This window comes from Pan troglodytes, chromosome 7 (assembly GCF_028858775.2).
Source record: "Pan troglodytes isolate AG18354 chromosome 7, NHGRI_mPanTro3-v2.0_pri, whole genome shotgun sequence".
In the NCBI taxonomy this organism is placed as follows: domain Eukaryota; kingdom Metazoa; phylum Chordata; class Mammalia; order Primates; family Hominidae; genus Pan; species Pan troglodytes.
The window spans coordinates 109,708,888-109,730,197 of record NC_072405.2 but is presented as its reverse complement, the minus strand read 5'-3'; the positions used below and the strand labels follow the sequence as shown (position 1 = coordinate 109,730,197).

The 21,310-nt window shown below is 33.4% G+C and overlaps 1 protein-coding gene across 18 annotated transcripts in view; it reads right to left on the bottom strand.

Annotated features, from left to right (window-relative positions):
• VPS13B (vacuolar protein sorting 13 homolog B) overlaps positions 1-21,310 on the bottom strand; it is an 861,798-nt gene that overhangs the window by 398,458 nt on the left and 442,030 nt on the right. For all 18 annotated transcript variants that reach the window (XM_054657406.2, XM_063816458.1, XM_024345440.3 and 15 more), the window contains one exon: positions 13,279-13,499. In XM_054657406.2, coding sequence (XP_054513381.1) covers positions 13,279-13,499 — 221 coding nt within the window. The remainder of the gene's footprint in view (positions 1-13,278; positions 13,500-21,310) is intronic.

The following is a 21,310-nucleotide window of genomic DNA, read 5'->3' as shown; positions in this document are numbered from 1 at the left end:
GTGCCATATACTGTATAAAACAAGCCCAGGAAGAAAAAATGCAAGCACAATATGTAAGCAAATCCACAGCTGGACACCATATTCTGCTTGCCATTTAAAAAAAGTGAAATTCTCCTATTTATAAAAAGTTTCAGCCCCAGGACACATCCAGATGATGAAGCTGGCTTCTTATGTGGGCAGAACAGATGCATAAAAACACTATTGTCAATCCTCATTTGATATAAAACAGTACTTGGGTGTACAATTTTCTCCTGTTTTTTGTGTAATGAAGTTTCAAATCTCAGGTTACAGCTATTTTTGTTTAAAAGTAATCTAGTAGCTAAAAATCTTATTAAAAAGGTCTTAGAAAAATATTTGTTCAAATTCTTTTGTCCTTCATAATTATGAATGTTTCTCTCTATAGAGAAACAACTTTGTTGCAAACCAGTTTTTAAAAAGATTATTTTGCTTTTTCTTAAATAATTAGAACTGATAAATAAAGAGAGTGCAAACAACAATAACAAAAAGCCAAAACAGGTTCTAAGTATTTCTAAGGGTATTTATTTAAGAGAAATGATGCTGCTTTTATTGTCACTACTTCTGATTCCTTTAAGTGTTAGAAAATACTGTGCCTGAATGGCAACGAGTACACTGTGTGTTTAAAGTGCCATGCAAACCATGACACACACTTTAAACGTATTTTTATTTTCAAAGAAGAAAGTTGCTAACAGAACTCAGACTTTCCAAATTCAGAGGTTTAAAGAAATAAGGCAAAAACATGTAGGATAAATGTTCAACTTTTATCCTTCAAGTTGTGCTAAAACACTATGCCAAGTAAAGCCACAATGAACTACCACTTCCCATGTTTAGAATGTCTAAAATTAAAAAGCCTAACTACATCAAGTATTAGTAAGGATGTAGAGTAACTAACGCTCTCATTTTCTGCTGGTAGGAATGTAAAATTTAGAATACGATTTGACAATTTTTAAAAAGAGCATATACCTACCGTATATGATCCAGCTATTCCACTCCTAAGTAGTTTCCTAAGAAAAATGAAGCCTATGTCCATACAAAGATGTGTACACAAATGTTCATGGCAGCATTATTTGTAATAGGCAAAAATTGGAGAAAATCCCAAATATACATTGACAGGTAGTTAACAAATTAAAGTACATTCACATGACAGGATGCTGTTTAGCCATAAAAAGAAATAAACTATTGATGCATGCAACAATGTGAATTAATCTGAAAATAATTATGCAGAATGAAAGAAGCTAGGCTAAGAAAAACAAACAAAAATTAGTCTATAATGACAGAAACAATGGTACCTGTGATGGGGAGGAATGGGAGGGAGGACTGCATAAGAACATAAAGAAACTTGAAGATGTTCGATTGTGGGCATAGTTTCATGTGTGTATGTATGCCAAATCTTAACAAATTAGCTAATTTAAACATGCAGTTTATTGTATGTTAAGTAAACCTCAATAAAACATTTTTTAAAAATCCCTAAAAAATAAATACCATGTGAGGTGGCTTTACAAGAGTTCTGTATGAAGGTGTCTGAATATCAACAATGTCTTGTGTATTGAATGCTGACTGAATATAAATATGTAACATTATGTTTAAAAAATTTATTCACACACTTTTTTCATTTAATCTATAGCTGTTCATAAAAAAGATTCAATTTCACTGGAGAGGCTGAGAAAAGCCTCAAGGTATATTCCTGAAGGAGAGACAGGATTTAGATGAGTACAAAGTCATTCTACTCAGAAATACAGAATGAACAAAAGCCAAGCGCAGGGGACGATCAAGACAAGATACAGGGCTGATGAAGAGTCCCTAGGTGGCTAGAGAGGAAGGGCCCATTTTGCAGAGTATCAGGAGATAGTGTCAGAATAGAATCACTAAAGGTAGAGAGGAAGAAGAAAAAACATGGATATACAATGTCAACAGAAATCAAGGAGAAACGGAATTTCACCAATCAATTTAGTGATCTGGGTTGAACAATGCAGAGAGCTCTAAGTTAATACAATCTTAGAAAAACTATTTCATTTGGCATGTAGGTTGTTACTAATCATTAAAACTCAGTTTCAGAAACTTGTTTTTTTTTTTTTACACAAAAACAACTTTTCACATAAAAGATTACACTTGTCCAGTTTAATTTCGTTTAAAAGTTAAAACAAAAATCAAGAGCTCGCGCCAGGTGTGGTGGCTCATGCCTGTAATCCCAGCACTTTGGGAGGCCAAGGCAGGCGGATCACCTGAGGTCAGGAGTTCAACACCAGCCTGGCCAACACGGTGAAACGCCGTCTGTACTAAAAATACAAAAAATTAGCCGGGTGTGGTGGTGGGTGCCTATAATCCCAGCTACTTGGGAGGCTGAGGCAGGAGAATTGCTTGAACCCAGGAGGCGGAGGCTGCAGTGAGCCGAGACCACACCATTGCACACCTGCCTCAGCAAACAAAACAAAACAAAACAAAAAAAAAACAACTGTCTCAAAAAAAAAAAAATCAAGAGCTCAGAGAAATAAAAAATGGGTGAGTGGTGCAAGGATACAAATCCAGTTTTGTCTGAACTCAAAGCCTGTGTTCTTATACAGCAAACTGATCAACATAACAGCAATAAAAACGATAAATAAATGAATAGAAAACTGGCATAAATCTGTTCTTTCTCAGTTCCACATATATAAACCCCAAAATGCTAAGACAGTGTTATGTTCCTGTGAATGCCTATAAGAAAACAATGTATCAGTTTGCTGGCCAAAGGTAAACAGAAGTTTCATCACATTAAAAAAAAAAAAAAAAAGATTCTATGGGCTTTTTTTTTCTTTTTTTTTTTTAAATAAAGACAGCATGTTGTTATGTTGCTCAAGTGGTCTCAAACTCCTGAGCTCAAGTGATCCTCCCACCTTAGCCTACCAAGTCGCTGGGATTACAGGACAGGCTCATTTAACTTTGGAATAAACATAGTATTTAGGGTCTGAGATACTGGTGTCTAAAGACATTAAAGGAAACAGGGTAACTTTGGTCACATAGTTAAGATGAAGGGAATGGATAACAGAAATCTCTTCCAGTCACGAAAGCACCAAATATTCAACCAAGATAAATATACACAGTGTCTAAGAACACTGAATGGCAATGAAAGTTCCAGGAATAACATAGACAGACAGTAATGTCTGATACAGTAATAAATTTGCTCTCAGCCTACCTTACATACATAGCCTTCTCTATTTTTAAAGTACATTAACTACATGAAGGTACTCTATCTAGGCAACAATGAAATAGATTCAATAGTGTACAAGGTTCACAATTCTGATGTCATCCTAATGGATAAGCCAAAGAAAGGTATTTAAGTAGGAATTATCTCCATAAAATGTAATCAAGAAACGTACACACTGGCTACAGTCAAAAGCTCACAAACCTTCTGACAGTATACCTCAGTATGCAATCTTAATGGGTCTATATAATATTCTGAGAATTGGCTCACGGCTTTTAGCCAATGGTATAAAAAGGACAAGAAGTATTGATTTGCACCTCTTCCTTACAACAAATATATTTTAAAAACAAAAAGCAAACAACAAAAACAGATGGATAAATGAGAAAGCACAAGAAAGAAATTCTGAGACATTAATTTTAAAAGAAAAAACAGTAAAAGACATTTTAGGATTCTATGGTCATGTGTATGTCTGCGTGCATTTTAGGGGTCCATGATACTCCTTTTAAGACAGGATACCCAGAAAATAAAAAGGAATATATAGGTATCTTTGACTATGAAAGATTAAACATTTCTGGCAGAAGATGTCAAAAAGTTTAAAAGCAAATGAACTGCATTACAGTTACGGGGTTTGTATTTATAGAGCCTAAAGAAAGCTTTTACAAATTGCTAAGAAAAATGAATTTAATAGAAGACTGGCTAAATGATATGAATTAACAAATCACAGAAGAGCAAATTCACTGGACAATAAACATGTGAACAAAGCTCAATCTTATTAGTAATTAGAAAAATATAAATTAATGTAAACTGTCAATTCATGAATGAGCAAACTCAATGTCCAATAAACATTTGAAGAGATGCTCAGCCATCTGGTGTCATTTCCTTTCAGCATGAAAAATGTTCCTTAGTACTTCCTGTATGCAGTTCCTACTGGTGATTGAGTCTTTTTTCTGAAAATGTTTTTCTTTAGTTTTCATTTATAAAAGTTATTTTTGCTTAATTAAGAACTTCTAAATTGATTGCAATGTTTTATTTTTATTTTCCTAATTTAAAGATGTTCTTCTGGCCTTCGTGGTTTCTTACGAGAAGTAAGCTGTTAATCAAATCTTGGTTCCCCTGAACTTAAGGTATCATACATGTATTTTCTTGTGATATATTCAATATTTGTTCTTTACTTGTGGCTTTCAATAGTTGGATTATGAGGTATGTAGATATGGCGTTCTTTGCGTGTTTGTTTTATTCATCTCCATGTCTGCCTTACACGTAGCGCTCAATAAGAATTTGCTTACTGCATATGGAAAAAAAAAAAAAAAATCAAGCCATCCTTTGGAATTTTGAAAGCATCCAAAGAGAGTCTGGAAGCATAAGCTAAAGCAATCACTCAAAACAAAGAGGTTTATTTAGAGTCTCATGTTTTGTCATTAAAATTTAGGTTAATCTCTCACTTGAAGATATCAAAGAGTATTAATCCCTCTCCAAATCTTTTAGTTTATATAGATTCTTCAGTGCTGTTATTTTGTGGTTTCACATCTCTTCAGGAATGTTGCTACATTTCACCAGGGATGTTCATACCAATTTGCAAAGATGGTCTCACATTTTAATCAGAGTCAGTCTGCACTAATAAAATGATATTCATATAACATTTCAGTGTTTACAAAATATTTTCATAAATATTTCAGACTTCCCAACAACCTTGTGATCAATGTTGGTTACACCAGGTGGTGACAGTTTAACACAATTTTGTTTCTGAGGATTTATTGAGTAACTCCAAGGATTTTATGAGATTTATAAAGTAGAATTACATAAAGAGATAAGAGTTACTACATTTCGAGTAAAAATGAACTCTCAGTGCATAAGGTTCATTCAGCCTTGGAGTAATTCTAGAAAAAAAGGTTCTTGGTATCAGGAGAACGGGAGAAAGGAGGCACTGGGAACCAGGTGGCCCTGGAAGCCAGATAACTGAAGAAAGGCCAACAGGGAAGGAACAGACATAGGAAGGAAACACAAGGCCAAACACAAGCCCCATCTAGCTGATGACTTTGCTTAGAGCTGGTTTACATTTAAACAACAACAAAATCTGAGCTTAGCTCCAAACAATGTGGATAGCTAGAGAATATACCAAGTACTCTAGTTTTGAGCCAAAGTATTACATTTAGTAACACCATAAAAATCACAAAACTATTAAGTATCTCAAAGTAAAGAAAATTTTAAAAATATGAATAATAGTGGAGTCTAAGAATATTTTTTGTGTTAGCTAGGACAGCTATGGATAACTAGAACATGTGGAGTAGGACTATCCTCTCACAGCTACAATTATCTTTCCTAAATTATAAGAACTTTGTTAGATAACTCCAAGTAGCAGGGGGCTGTCTATTATATGTAGCTTTAGAGAGAGACTGAGCTACCACTAAGTATAAACTATGACTTTAGAAAAACAACAGTTCTGTATCTTCCAAAAATATCTTCATATCCCTTTGTAATACGTCCTCTTCCTATCACCCCCTCTTTATTCTCTCTCCCTGTTCTACTTCCAGGCAACAAGTAACCTACTTTCTATCACTATATATTAATAGTAATCTGCATATTTTAACATTTTATGTAAATGGAATTATGGAGTAAGTACTCTTTTTCCACTTGACTTCTTTCAGTCAGCATAATGATTTCAAGATTCGTCAATGATTTTGCATTTTATCAATAATTCAACCCTTTAATGGCTGATTAGTATTACCTTGGTATGAGTAGGTCATAATTTTTTTACTAATTCACCTGATGATAAACATGTGACTTGTGTCCAGTTCGGGGCTATACAAATAAAGCTGCTATATACATCTGTGTAAAAGACCTTTTGTGGATATATATTTTTGTTTCTCAGAGGAAATACATAGGGAGAAATCGCTGGGTTGTATGATAAGTGTGTGCTGAACTTTTTCAGAAATTGTCAAGGGGTTTCCAATGTTGTTACATCATTTTTACATTCTCACAAGCGGTGTATGATGAGTTCCAGTTGGTCCACATATTGAGTCTATCATTTATTTTAGCCAATCTAATAGGTGTGTATTTCTATTTCTTCATGACGTTTTTCCCCTGATAATGATATTGGGCATATTTTCATATGCTTATTGACTATTCAAATAAGTATTTTGTGAAGTATCTGCTCAAGTCTTTTCCCCATTATTTGTCTTTACGTTTATCATTTATTGTTCATCTTCATGTTATTGAGTAGAAAGAATTTTTAGTCCGGGTGCAGTGGCTCATGCCTGTAATCCCAGCACTTTGGGAGGCCGAGGCAGGGGGATTGCTTGAAATTGGGAGTTTGAGACCAGCCTGGTCAACAGGTGAAACCCTGTCTCTACAAAAATACAAAAATTAGCCAGGTGTGGTGGCACACACCTGTGATCCCAGCTACTCAGGAAGCTAAGGCAGGAGAATCGCTTGAACCTGCGAGGAGGAGGTTGCAGTGAGCCGAGATCACATCACTGCACTCCACCCTGGGCAACAGAGGGAGACTCTGTCTCCACAAAAAAAAAAAAAAAAAAAAATTTTGGATAACAGTCCATTGTTTGAAGAATGTCTTGTAAACACCTTCTCCAAATGTCGGGCTTTCTGCTATCTCAATGTGTCATTCAAAAAGTATTTTTTTAAACTTGATTATGCCTAATATCAAGATCAATAAGCCATCAACAATTTGAGTCTTCCAAACTATGAGGAGATATATCTCTTTACTTCTTTCAGGTGTTAAGTTTTCTCAGCAACGCTTTATGGTTTTCAGGATAGAGGTCTTAGATATCTTTTGTTAGATTTATTCATTTATGTTTCTTGGATGTTAGTAAAGAGTGAAGTTGATTTCATTCCATTTTCCGGTTGTTTGCTGCTAGTACATAAAAATACAATTGGTTTTAATACATTAACTTTGTCTCATAAAAGCTTGGTGAGTTTTGTTAGTTTTAGTAATAGTTTATTAGACTCCTTTGGGGTTTTCTATAAAATATGTTACATGCAAACAGTTTTACTTCTTCATTTCTTATCTTTATATCTTTTATTAATTCTTCTTGGTTTATTGTAATGGTTAGGAACTCTAGTATGATACAGAATAGAATTGAAAGCAGAAATCCTGGACTTTTTCCTGATCTTAGTGGGAAACAATTCAATATTTTACCATTACGTATGATATTTACCATTGTTTTCCCTTATATGATCTCTATCAGTTTGAGAATGTTACCTCCTACTTGTAATTTGCTGAGACTTTTCATCATGAATGCATGTTGAATTCTGTCAAATGTCTCACTTGAATTTATTGAGATGATCATATGATTTTTCTCCTTTGTTTTGTTACTATGGTAAATTATATTGAATGATTTTTGAATGTTAAACCAAACTTGCATTTTTAAGATAATTCCTAGTTGGCCATTACGTATAATATATATATTACGCCTTTTAGATATTGTTATCTTTGATTTGTTAACATTTGGTTAAGAACTTATATATCATTTTCATGAGGGATATTAATACCTAGTTTCCTTCTTTTGTAAAGTCTTTTTGAAGTTTTGTTATTAGAGTTATGCTAGCTTCATAAAACCAGTTGGGCAGGGATGCTTCAGGCTTCATTTGTGGGAAAACATTTGTGAAAAATTTATGTTATTTTTTCCAGAATATTTGATAGAATTCATCCATCTAGATTGGAAGTTTTCTCCATGGGAAAGTTTTTGACATCACATTCAATTTTCTTAAAAGATATAGAGCTACTTGGTTTTGCTCTTTTCTTCTTGTGTCAACTTTGATGGAATTCTTTTCCATTGAAAATTTCCATTTCATCTAAGTTGTTGCATTTGTTGGCATAAAGTTGTTCATTATTCTCTTATTATGCTTTTAATGTTATCAACTCCCCTTTATTCATGATATTAGTAGTTTGCATTTTTTTCTCCCTCTCTATTATTTCAGTCTAGCTAAGGAACTGTCAATTTTGTTGATCTTTTAAAAGAATCAGTTTATTAATTTTCTATCTCTTGCTCACTTTTTTGTTAACTGTTCCATTCATCTCTGCTCATATCTTTATTATCTTCTTCTTTTTACTTACTTTGGGTTTCTCTTGTTCTTTTCTTAGCTTTCTAAAATTGAACCTTAAATGGCTGATTTAAGATCTTTCTTCCTTTCTAATATGTCTTTAAAGTTATATTTCCCTCTAAACATTGCCTTAGCTTATCCAGTTTTTTTTTAGTGTCATTCAATATTTTCTAATTTCCCAAATAATTATGTCTTTGTTCCATAAATTACTTAGAAGCATGTTGTTTAATGTCCACATATTTAAAGTTTTTCTAGCTATTTTATTATTATTAATTTCTAATTTGACTGTGGTCAAATAATACTTTCATGTGATTTTTGATCCTCTTAAAAATGAGACCATGTATATCTGTAAAAAAGCACATTCTACGGTTGTTGGATATACTGTTCTATAAATGCCAATTAGATCAAGGTGAGTGCATAGTATTTTCATATCTTCTATATCTTCAATTATTTATTTTTAATCCAGTTGTTTTATCCATTGCTGAAAGAGGTGTTATAAAAATTTCCTACTACGATTCTAGAATTCTCTTTTTCCCTTAATTCTGTTAATTTTTGTTTCACGTCACTCTATCTATGGTAACACACTTTTTATTTGTTCTATCTAAGATTAAAATAAGTAAGTCCAGCCTTTTTATGCTGACTGTTTGTATGGTGTATCTTTTACTATGCATCTATTTATAACATTTCTTTATATTTAAGTAAAATACAATCTTAGGTATTATACGGTAGCATCTTGCTTTACTTCCCACTGTAGATCTTTGCCTTTTACTTGGAGTGTTTCACCAATAATTTGTGAACTTTCTCTGTGAAGGGCCAGAGAGTAAATATTCTAGGCTTTGTGGGCCATACTGTTCCGTTATTCAATTCTGCAGGTGTAGCATGGCAGAAACCATAGACAATATGTAAAAAAGGAGTGTGGGCAAATTTGGCCTATGGGCATTAGTTTGCAGATTCCTAATTGAGACCATAAATATTTCATGTAATTATTAATATAGCTGGCTTAGCTCCAGTATTTTATTTTTTGTACTATTTTACCCTCCATTTTTTGTTCCTTTGTTACTTTTTCCCATCTTCTTTTGGCTTCTTTGAATATTTTTTAGTATTTAATTTTAATTTCTCTATTGACTTTTTGGCTTTATCCTTTTGTATTTTTGCATTTTCTTATTAGTTGTCCTAAGAGAGTAAAACATATGCACCAAAACTTTCAGTCTACTTAAGAGTTTATATTGTACCACTTCATATGATATGTAGAAACTTGGCAACCATAGATTCTTTTACTCCATCTTCCACTAGCCTTAATGCTATAGTTGTCTTGTATGCTACATCTACATACACTGAAAAAACCAGCAGACAATGTTATGCTTTTTGATTTCAAGAGTCACACATATTTTTAAGTAGTTTTTTTAAAAAATATATTTACCCAGCCATTTATCCCTTCTGTTGGTTTTCCTTCATTCCTAAAGATCTAATTTTTCATCCAGTATCATTTTCCTTCACCCTGAAGAATTTCCTTTAGCATTTCTTGTAGAATAGAGCAGCTGGTGACAAACTTTCTCAGCTTTTCTTCATCTAAAAATGGGTTTATTTCTCTTTCATTTCTGTGGGGTATCTTCACTAGGTTAACAGTTCTTTTATGTTAGCACTTCCAAAATATTGTTCCAATGTCTTCTGTCTCTTGTGGTTTCTAATGAGAAATCTACTCTAATTCAAATCATTATTTGCTTATATGGAATGTGTCTTTTCCTATATCTGCTGTCAAAATTGTCAAAATTTTAAAAAATTTATTTTTCGTTTTCAATATTTTAATCACACTGTGTCCAAATGTTTGTTACTTTGGGTTTATCCTGTTTGGGATTAGGTGAACTTCTTGGATGCGTAAAGACTATCTCTTTCCCCAAATTTGCAAAGTTTTCTGTAATTATTTCCTCTTTTTTTTTTCTATCCCAATCCTTTTATCCTCTCCTTCTGAAACTCCAAGTAGTACACAATATTCGACTTTTCTATTCTACAATCATTGACGCTCTGTTCACTTTTTAAAAAAACTTTTTTCCTTTCTTTTTCAAATTCAGTAATTTCTACTGATCTATGTTCAAGTTTAGTAACTCTTTCTTCTATCATCTCCAAGCTATCTTTAAACCCACATAATATGGTTTTCTTCCTTCAGGTACTGTATTTTTTAGTTCTAAATTCCATTTGATTATTTTTATACTTTTTATTCCTCAATTGAGATTTATTGCCTTTTCATTCAGTATGCTTTCCTTTGCACCTCATAAAAATTTCTAAAAGCTGCCTTAAAGTCATTTTGCAATTCAGTTATTTTAAAACAAGTTGAGAACATGCATTTATGTGGGGGTAGTCAATTGTTTGTTTTTGAATTTTTCCTAGAGTATATAGGAATAATCAGTAGGAAAGATAGGCTGAGGGAGCTTATACTGCCATGCTAAGAGATATCTTATGTTTTCCTTTTTAACAACTTCTGTGATAAAGTGTCTAAAGAAGCTGAATCTGTTCCTCTACATTCTCTCAGGCAGAGCTGCCATAACAAAGTACCATAAACTCGGTGGCTTAAAACAACAGAAACATATTGTCTCAAAGTTCTTGGAGGCTACAGTCCAAAATCAAGGTATCAGTAGGGCCATGCAACCTCTGAGATTCTGAGTACAATCCTTCCTTGGCTCTCTGCCTAGCTTCTTCTGGTGGGAACTATCCATCTTGGGTGCTCCTTGGCTTACAGCTCCACTACTTCAATCTTTGCTTCCATGTTCACATGACAATCTCCATGTGTATCTTTACATCATCTTCCCTTTGTATGTGTCTATGTCCAAATTTTTCTATTTTATAGGGATACCAGTCACATTGGGTCACCCTAATGACTTCATTTTAACTTACTTCTGTTACAAACCTATAACCAAATAAGGTTATATCTGAGATACACAAGGTTAGAACTTCAACATATATTTTTGCGGGGACACAATTCAATCCATAACAGTTTCCTTTCCTTTTAAAAACACTTTAAAGCAACCATTAGCAGCAGCACTCAAAGAGTAATCTCAAAGAAAATAGTCATTTCATAATTACTTTCTTCTATATCACTATGGGTATAATAGAAAGGCAAATAGCCATTAAACTGAAATATTTAGTGTCATTCAAAAGTATTCACTACTGATTCTAAAATAAATGACCTTATGGCATGGTGCTCACACCATGTAATCCCGGCACTTTGAGAGGCTGAAGCAGAAGGATCGCTTGAAGCCAGGAGTTCAAGATCATCCCAGACAACAAAGCGAGACCCTGTTCTACAAAAAAATAAAAATGAAATAAATTAGCTGGTCATGGTGGCATGTGCCTATAGTCCCAGCTACTCAGAAGGTTCAAATGGGACGACTGCTTGAACCTAGGAGTTTGAGGCTGCATGAGCTGTGATTGCACCACTGCACTTCAGCCTGGGGGACCAAGTAAGACCCTGTGTCAAAAAAAAAAAAAAAAAAAAGGAAAGAAAGAAAACATGAAATAATGTTTACTGTAGTGGAAGATGAGTTCTTAAGTTTTTATGACAGTGTTCTTTTAATAAAGCTGCCTTGTCACAATTCCAATTAAATGCATTTTTATAATAAGACTCTTACCAATATATTATTAGGTCTAATCTTTTCAAATATAAAAGTTAAATCAAACAGTATAGTATATAGTAGGCAGAAGGAGGCAAGAAGAAAAGAAAGGATGAGGATGGTTTCAAAAAAGACGCTCTATAAAATATGGAATGCAAGCTGATAGTCCAAAGAGAAGTATCACTTGATATAGGGGAGGAAACGGAGTAGGGAAGCACACAAACAAAAATATAGTTAATTGTCACGTGATAGTAAAATGTAAAACATTTAACATTTATGATTAATACTGCTTCATAAAAAGTGAATTAAAACAAAACAAAAAATTTTAAGAGAAAGAGTCTTGCTTTATTGCCCAGGCTGGAGTGCAGTGGCTATTCCCAGGTGCAATCATAGCACACTACAGCCTCTAACTTCTGGGCTCAAGGATCCTCCTGCCTCAGCCTCCTGAGTAGCTGGGACTATAGGCATGTGCCATCAAGCTCAACTAACTTGAACCTACTTAAAAAAGTACTCTTTAAAAATTGGCTTATAACAATTAATATAACAAATATAACAAATAATGTTTTTAAAAAATAATATTTAAAATTTTTTTAATATTTCTTTTTAAAAATAATATTTTTAAAAAGAAAAAGATTTCAGGTGTCATAGACCAATCATGCTATATCTTGTAATTTTACAGTTTAATATGAATTCACATCACCTGGGTTTGCACAAATAATTAGTTGCATACAATTTAACCCTTGTTTATTTACCCTCAAATAGACTAACCATCATTCTGAGCAAACTATTGCAAGGACAGAAAACCAAACACTGCATGTTCTCACTCACAGGTGGGAATTGAACAATGAGAACACTTGGACACAGGGTGGGGAACATCACACACTCAGGCCTGTCGTGGGCTGGGGGGTCGGGGGATAGCATTAGGAGATATACCTAATGTAAATGATGAGTTAACGGGCGCAGCACGCCAACAAGGCACATGTATACATATGTGACAAATCTGCACGTTGTGCACATGTATCCTAGAAGTTAAAGTATAATAATAAAAAATTGCATGATAAGCAAAGAAGTTCTGAGTGAGAATCTGAATGAAAATTACACTTGATCAGTTCAACAGACTCTTCCAGTCTGACAGTAAAATAGTTCTTCAGTGTTTAAAAACATTACATCTGCAACTGATTTCATTCCATCAGCCAAAAGATACATTTGTACTGCCACCATTACATTTTCAGAAGAGTTTAAATTATACAACTTGAGAGAGCTTCAAAGCAATTCTTAATCTAACCACCCTGATCTTGATGGCCAAGTTAAAAATAATTTAGGATACTCAAGAGAAGAGAAACCCTTCAACAAAATGGATAACAATTGCTTTTAAATCACATTACTTTAAATTTCCTTTCATAAATCAAGTGTACCAACCTGGGGATTAGAGCATTTTATCTCTAGTGACTCTAGGTCAACATGGAGACAGACAACAAATGAATGTCGTGTATCAGGTCCCGTAGCAAGCAGTTTTTGAGACGTGACAGCTAGAGTGGAGGTGCAACCCATAGGTTCCACTAGGCAAAGTGTCACTTGTTTTCCAAGAAGGGTATATATGCTGAAATTATGCAAGCTGATCGTCCAAGGAAAAGCATCACCTGATATAGGGGATAAAAGGGAATAGGGAAGCACACAAACAAAAAGAAAATTAATTTTCACTTGATAGTAAAATGTAAAACATTTAACATTTATGACTAATACTGCATCATAAAAAGTGAATATAGTATTCCTGAGACCACGGTGCTAAACAATTTACATGCTACTTAAAATTCTGTCAGTAATTATATACACTATAAACCGTACATTAACAGAAATTAAATATATGGGATAAAAATAAAAATAAAAGTTCTAACTTCTTCTTCCCTTACCCTAGTTGGTTGTATTGTGAAACTGTTGGGGACGTATGCAAACCCTGGAGGCCAGAGAAAACAGATCACATTACATAAATGTGATCTGATACCTTGATTTTGGACTGTAGCCTCCAAGAACTTTGAGACAATATGTTTCTGTTGTTTTAAGCCACCCAGTTTATGGTACTTTGTTATGGCAGCTCTGCCTGATAGAATGTAGAGGAACAGATTCAACTTGAATCCTGATTTTATCTATGGTACTGAAAATGACCATAGATCTTGCCATGGAATGAGACAGGAAAAGAATAAACAATCTAATATGGTCTGTTGGATCACCTGCATCAGAATCATGTGGGATGCTGGTTTAAAATACAGGTTCCTAGGACTTTAGACCTTCTTAATCAAAATCTCTGATGGTACGACCGAGCATGAATTTTGATATGTTCCCTAGATTATTCTTACATTTGAGTTATTTTTAAATAAAATGCACTTGATAAAAAATTGGCATTCATAAATTTCAGGATTAAAAGCAAAATTCCCTTTTTATACTTTGAGCTTTTACTAACTTATCTCAGGTAAAATTAATTTATTAATATAAACATTTGAGATAAAGCCATTTATTTCTTGTAAATATAGGAAAGTAATTTTTGAACTCTTAAAAAGTCCATTTAGTATTAGAATATTTTTAAACATTTATTATGGTGATATCAATTTTATATCATTTGTATTTTGGACTTTACAATTCTACTAGTGCTTGTCAGTACAGAGAGTATAACACGAACATCATTTTTAGTAATTTAATTATTTTAGAACAAATTGAGGACATTTATTTTCTAATTAGAGAGGTAATAGATGCCATACTGCAGATAAATTGGGAAACATATAAAGAAGAAAATATCAAAACCATTCATAATTTACCTTCTATTTTGCCACCCCCAATAATAAATAATATTAACACTTAGTTATATTTCCTTCATATATATTTTTTCCCCTATGGGTGATGGATGTGCCAAGGCAGAGATGAGATCAGAGATCACACTGCACTCATAGTCTTCCCTTGTTTTTTCACTGAAGAAAAAATACCAAGTGAATTACTAGGTAGATCATACTACAAATATTTTAGAGGAGTCTAAATATATATTCAATATTCAGTAGGTACCAGAAGATACATTCTTATAAGTTTGAACATTAAAAATGTCTTGACCAAATATAGTTAATAAAATTATTATAAAATTAGAAACTTTGAAAGTGAGACTTGCATAATAAAATAAACCTAGCAACATAGTTCACAATAACTTGACTGGAAACAATGATAACTGCATAATAATATGTGGTCAGCACTATGGTACTTTGCCTGTCTTAAGATTTAAAATATTTTTCCCCCTAGGAAGAATGACAAACTAAATCATCTGTAACTAATTCTAAAATTATTTTAAAACCTACATCAAATTCCATGCTATTTAAAAAATAAAGGCTCTGCCAAATTTGTCTTAAAATATTTTGGACTGAGTTCAGATTATATATTTTAAAGCTGGTAGTGAGCTATATATATTTTTTCAAACCCTATTTTATCCAAGAAATGCTAAATGGTGGTTATGCTGGATGGAAGGGCACCAGATTAAAATTTGTTAAATTTTTAAAAATCCCAAATAACATTGGTACTATCACAGTTATATTTCTGCATCTTCTTTGGAATCAGATTAGGAAATTGAAATTGGGCATATCATACCCTAACTCCTAAAAAAAAAAAAAAAAAAAAAAAAAAAAAACCTTTCAAGGTACTACACTTCATGTCCATTTATTTAGCATACAGATTGTTTTAAAAAACACACTATACCTAGAAGATGAAATTTTAACATGCAATGACAAAAATTCCACAATTTCCCACTGTGAGAAAAATTCACAAAACACATTAACTGCACAAGTATTCCTTTCACACACACACACCAGAATGAAAACACCTTATCTACTTATAATACTGGCAAAATAATGTTCTGGGCACTCCATAAAATATGTTCAGACATCCATGACTGGCCAGAACCACATACTATTCTGAGAACTTCATATAGCTTTCTATCAATCTGGGCTGACCTTCAAGATTAAGATTTTTATTTTACTTGGAAAGTTGTAATGCTATAATCTAAGTCTTTCATTTTAGAGAAAATATTGCCGGCAGAATTAAAAAATTTTCAAACAAAATGTCTAAAGAATAAGAAAAAAAGAACAAGGCAGGAAGATTGAGAATCTCATTTGTATGTGAATTTGTTACCCCTCTATATTATCATTAGAGAAAAGAATACAAACAAAACAATTCTCAAGAAAATGATGACCAAACACTGATGTAATTCAGACCAAATAATGTGAAAGAAAGTGAATATGACAGAAAGCTTCGGGACAAAATGAATAAATAAAGAACAACCAGTGAGACTATGCGTTACATGTGTCAACGCCAAGGGGTGGAGCAGGGAGGAGGTCCCCAAAGGAACATATTAAACTTACAAATGAGTGAAACTTAAAAAGAAAATTACAGGGGATTTCTTTATATTGTATCACATGTTGCTGATATCATACCATGCTATAATCAAAAGATTATGGTTTACATGACACAAAAATAATTTTAATAATATAGATATAAAAAACGTTTTCGTCAATGTTGCGGTTAGTGAACAGTGACTATTTATACAAATCCTTATCACAGAAATATAATTTATGACCCTGAATCTTTTTGGGTAGGAATCAATATTCTGGAAAGATAATCAGTCTTTTCCTTTCAAAAAACACTCTACTACACTACAGGAAAAAGTGTATGTACTTGAGGCCAGTTTGAATCACCTTACAAATATCTATTTAGCAAATGTGGAAAGAATGCTGGTCAATATTGGAGATACTTTCCTCAGTTTTCTTTGTTTTCATTACCTTAGTCACTGAATGTTTGTCAAAAGAAACAACAACAAAAATGCCTTCCTCTTCTCCCAGTTTTTTCTCTTACATTCAAAAAACCAGTATGACTCAGGCAGGTTTGTATTTCAAATATGAACTAGTATAACCAGGAACATTCTACCACCTATTGTGAGTGTAACACTCGAGAGAAAGATGTACGACAAACATAAATAGGCCAAAATTGCTGAGAGTGTTTGTTACTCCAAACTAGTTAGCATTTAACTTATTTAAAGACAGTTAAGGCCTGGAGCGGTGGCTCATGCCTGTAATACCAACACTTTGGGAGGCCGAAGTGGGCAGATCACCTGAGGTCGAGAGTTCAAGACCAGCCTGACCAACATGGAGAAACCCTGTCTCTACTAAAAATACAAAAAAATTAGCCAGACATGGTGGTGCACGCCTGTAATCCCAGCTACTTGGGAGGCTGAGGCAGGAGAATTGCTTAAACTCGGGAGGCGGAGGCTCCAGTGAACCCAGATCATGCCACTGCACTCCAGCCTGGGCAACAAGAGCGAAACTCCATCTTAAAATAAAATAAAATAGACAGTTAAGATAAAGTGTTTATTAATTCTAAGTGATGTTAATTTAAGTAACAGGTACTTTAAAGAAAATCAAGACATTATAAATTATATCTAGTCCATCTTCATAGAAGAGGAAGACAGTTGAAAGGCATAGAAAGAAAGGAAATGAAAATGAGCAACCTTCAGTTTTATTTGCTCTGTAACTAAAATTCTACATTTGGAATACTGTTTTGTGTTAGGAATTGTGAAATGAACTGCATGTACAAAATGTAATAATAATGATAATAGTATTAAGAGATAATTGATTTCAAATTTGTGAAAAACATTTTACATATAGAAATCTATGTTACTAATAAAACTATTATTTACTTCTGAAAGTCACTACTGGATTAATCGTGACTTGTTTGTCAACATTTCATTATTCATAAAGAAATATAATACTCTAAGATTCTCTAAAACATTATTTCAACGGTAAACAATGCAAAACTAGAATAATCACTGCTTTTAAAAGAAGAAGGGACTGAAAAGAATAGCATTGCCCTTCCAACAACAAAGGTATTAGTAGTTACCCTATAGTTTTGCTAAAAATGTGAATATTATAACAGTGTGTGACTTAGGGTAAATTGGTATTGAAGACTCCTACTACTCTCTATAAGACAAGATCCTATCGGTAACATCAGTGCCATGGGATGGATAGCTGTCTTGGTCAGCATAGGCTGTTATAACACAATACCATAGACTAGTGGCTTAAACAATAGATATTCATCTCTAAGAGCTCTGGGAGTTCTAGTATCAAGGTGCTGGCAGATCTGGTTCCTGGTAAGAACACTCTTTGAGGCTGGAAAACAATTAGATAACCTTCTTGCCGTGTTCTCACATGACCAAGAGAGAGGAAGCTCTGGTATTTCTTCCTCTTCTTCTTAAGGTACTAATCCCACTGGCTCCAACCTCATGATGTCACAGAAACCTAATTACATCCTAAATGCCCCACCTCATAAACATCACATTGGATGTTAAGGGCTCAACATATGAATTTGAGGGAACACAAATATTCAATCCTTAACATTAATATAGGTATAGCTAAAATGGGTATCTGGGCATATAAGAAAGGAACAAAGAAGTCAGGTATGTGAAAATCTTACAGATCTGTAAACTATCAGTGAAAGATGATAGCTAAAGTTTAGGAAAGCTGTACATAGGAAGAATACCTGTATTTAAGAGAAAGGCAGAGGAAAGGGAAAAAAAGCCCATGAAGAACGTTCAGAAAGAATGGCCAAGATCCACAGAAAACCAAAAGAGAGTGGTTATCCAGAAGTTAGGAAGGTATTTAAGAAGGAATCAACCAATGATGTCAAGAATAAAAAAAAAGTTCTAATCGATTTGACAACCAAAAGGTTTGTTATCTTGATTGGACAAGATGAAAAGATATCTTGATATTCTTACATGCCACCATGGAGAAAATAAAGAGTTTATAAGCAAGTTCTCTAAAAACACAGTGCATAGCATACAGTACATAAAAGGAAGAGATGGAGGGAGGGAGGGAGGGAGGAAGGGAGAGTTAGGAAAGGAAGGAAGGAAGTTGGAAGGAAGGAAGGAAGGAAGGGAGGGAGGGGAATGAATGAGTAAAAACGGCTGGGTCTTAAGCATTGGCAGCAGTATAAAGATTGCTTCTAGTAAGGCAGATTCTTTTGTTGAACCAATATTCTGAGCTAAAATTATGTGACCTCATTCTAGGATCTAGGGACAGAGCACTGAGCAATACATACTCATTGTTTTCATAGAGCTTGCATTCTAGTGGTAGAAAGAAAGATAACCAACTATTAGCTGATATTTAGTTTATGTCAATGTTGATAAAAGCTCTGGAGAACAATTAGCAGAGTAATGGGACACTAGCTGATGGTGGTGTCATTTTAAAATAGGATACTCCAGTAAGGCCTTTCTGAAAAAGTGTAATTCTTCAGAGAGTGAGCTGTGGGACTATTTGGAAGAGAAACATTCTAGGAGAATTGCAAAGGCTCTTTATTAGGAATGTGATGGGTCTGGATGAGAAATTGTCAATGCTTTCACTGACTTCCATTAAAGTAATATGAATGTTGCCTGTTAAGTAGGGAAAACAATTAGATAACCTTAAAGAAATTGGTAAAAAAAAAATTTATCTAGCTACTATAAGGAATGCAAAGACATTAAATAAGTTAGAAAAGCTTGCAAGATCATTAATGAAAGTCACAAGTAATTTTCCTAAATATTGCCAGGAATGTAAGAAGAAAAGCTCAGATGTCAAAGAGTTGGAATGATTCAAAGCTGAACTTCATTTCATGAAAATGAAAATCTGAGAGAGTATGTAATCATACATTTGTGCCATTTATTGCACAAACTGTCTACCACACTCACAGTTGTCTTAAGTATAAAGCAGTCACCAGTAATTCTTTCTGCATAGGTCATAATGCATTGCATTTCCTTACTCGTAATGGGGCCAATCTAAGGAGATAGTGAAATGCAATCATTTCCAGGCTAAATATTAAAAAAAAAAAAACTAGTAATACATGAAGTAGCTTGAGAAAAGAAGAGGATTTGGGTTAGACTTGCAGTTATGGCCAAATAAGGAGGTTTTTTAAAATCCTCTTTCCAAAAATAAACTGCAAAGCTAGATACAGTTGATACAACATTTAACAAAAAACACAACCATTTCAGCACTCTGGGATTGAAAGAAAGAGAAAAGCATTTATGCTTGAAGAACTGTTGAACTTAGGATACGAAGAGTGAGAATCTGTGATGTTCTTGCATGAAGTCATTTCTATCTCTACCACAGAGGAGGTTCCACTAGCACAACTATGAGGACTGGTGGCATTGCTGCCATGATCAAAGAGAGGTCACTTGATTTGGAGTGGTGAACAATGTCCACACTCAGCAACACTATCAGTGGAAACTGATAACACTACCAAGGAAGAAAAAAAAAAACAAAACAGTCAACGAATAATTTTATATCCACCAAAACTATCCTTCAAAACTAAAAGTGAAACAAAGATGTTCTCTCGTAAACAAGCACTCAGATTATTCAATGGTGGCAGACCTTCCTTACCAGAAATACCTTGTCCTGCAATCTTTCAGGTGTTAACTCCAATGTACAGAAAGAAACGAAGAGCACTGGGTATGACAAATATGTGGGTTATATGAAAGACTCTACAGATATAGTATTCGTCATTTCTTCTCTTAAGTACTTGAAAATGCTACTGAATATATACAACAATAATTATAACACTGTAACTGTAACATTGGGTTATATTATATGTAGATATATGTGTCAATACGGGGGATAAAGATTAGATATAAATTAGAACAAATTTTCCATAATTTACCAGAATTAATTTAGGAGTTTAACTGAGGTAGAATGTAAATTCAAATCATAATACAGCTCCGAGAGCCACCATTAAAAATACACATAGTACAAAAATGAATAGAGAAAATTAAATGGTACACTAAAATACAGATATAAAGCACATAAAGTAGTAAAAGGGGAACAGAGTAACAAAAAAGACAGGAACAACAGACAACAAATAGCAAATTGCCAAGTGAGTTCAAATATATTATTATTACACTAAATGGAAATGTTAAAAGCCCCATTTAAAAATCAGAGATTGTCAGACTGCATTAAATAGCAAGATTAACAAAATACTGTTTAAACTAGAAACACTTTCATTCAAAACCAAAAGTAAGTTTAAAGTAAAAAGCTGGAAAAAGGTATACTATTAAACTACAACCATAAGAAAGCTGAAGTAGCTATAATTAATAACAGATAAAAACTGATTTAAGACAAGAAGTATTACACAGACAGATATTGCATAATAATAAACAGGGTCAACTTTTTAGTAAAACCTAACAACTATAGGTACATATACATCTAACAACAGAATCTCAAAATACATCATGAGCTACATAACAATGTTTCACTTAATGACAGACTGCATACACAATGGTGGTCCCATATGATTCTAATACCATACTTCTATTGTGCCTTTTCTATGTTTAGATATGTCTGAGATAAAATAAAAAATACTTACCATTATTAACAATTAATACTTACCAAAACTTACAATTGCC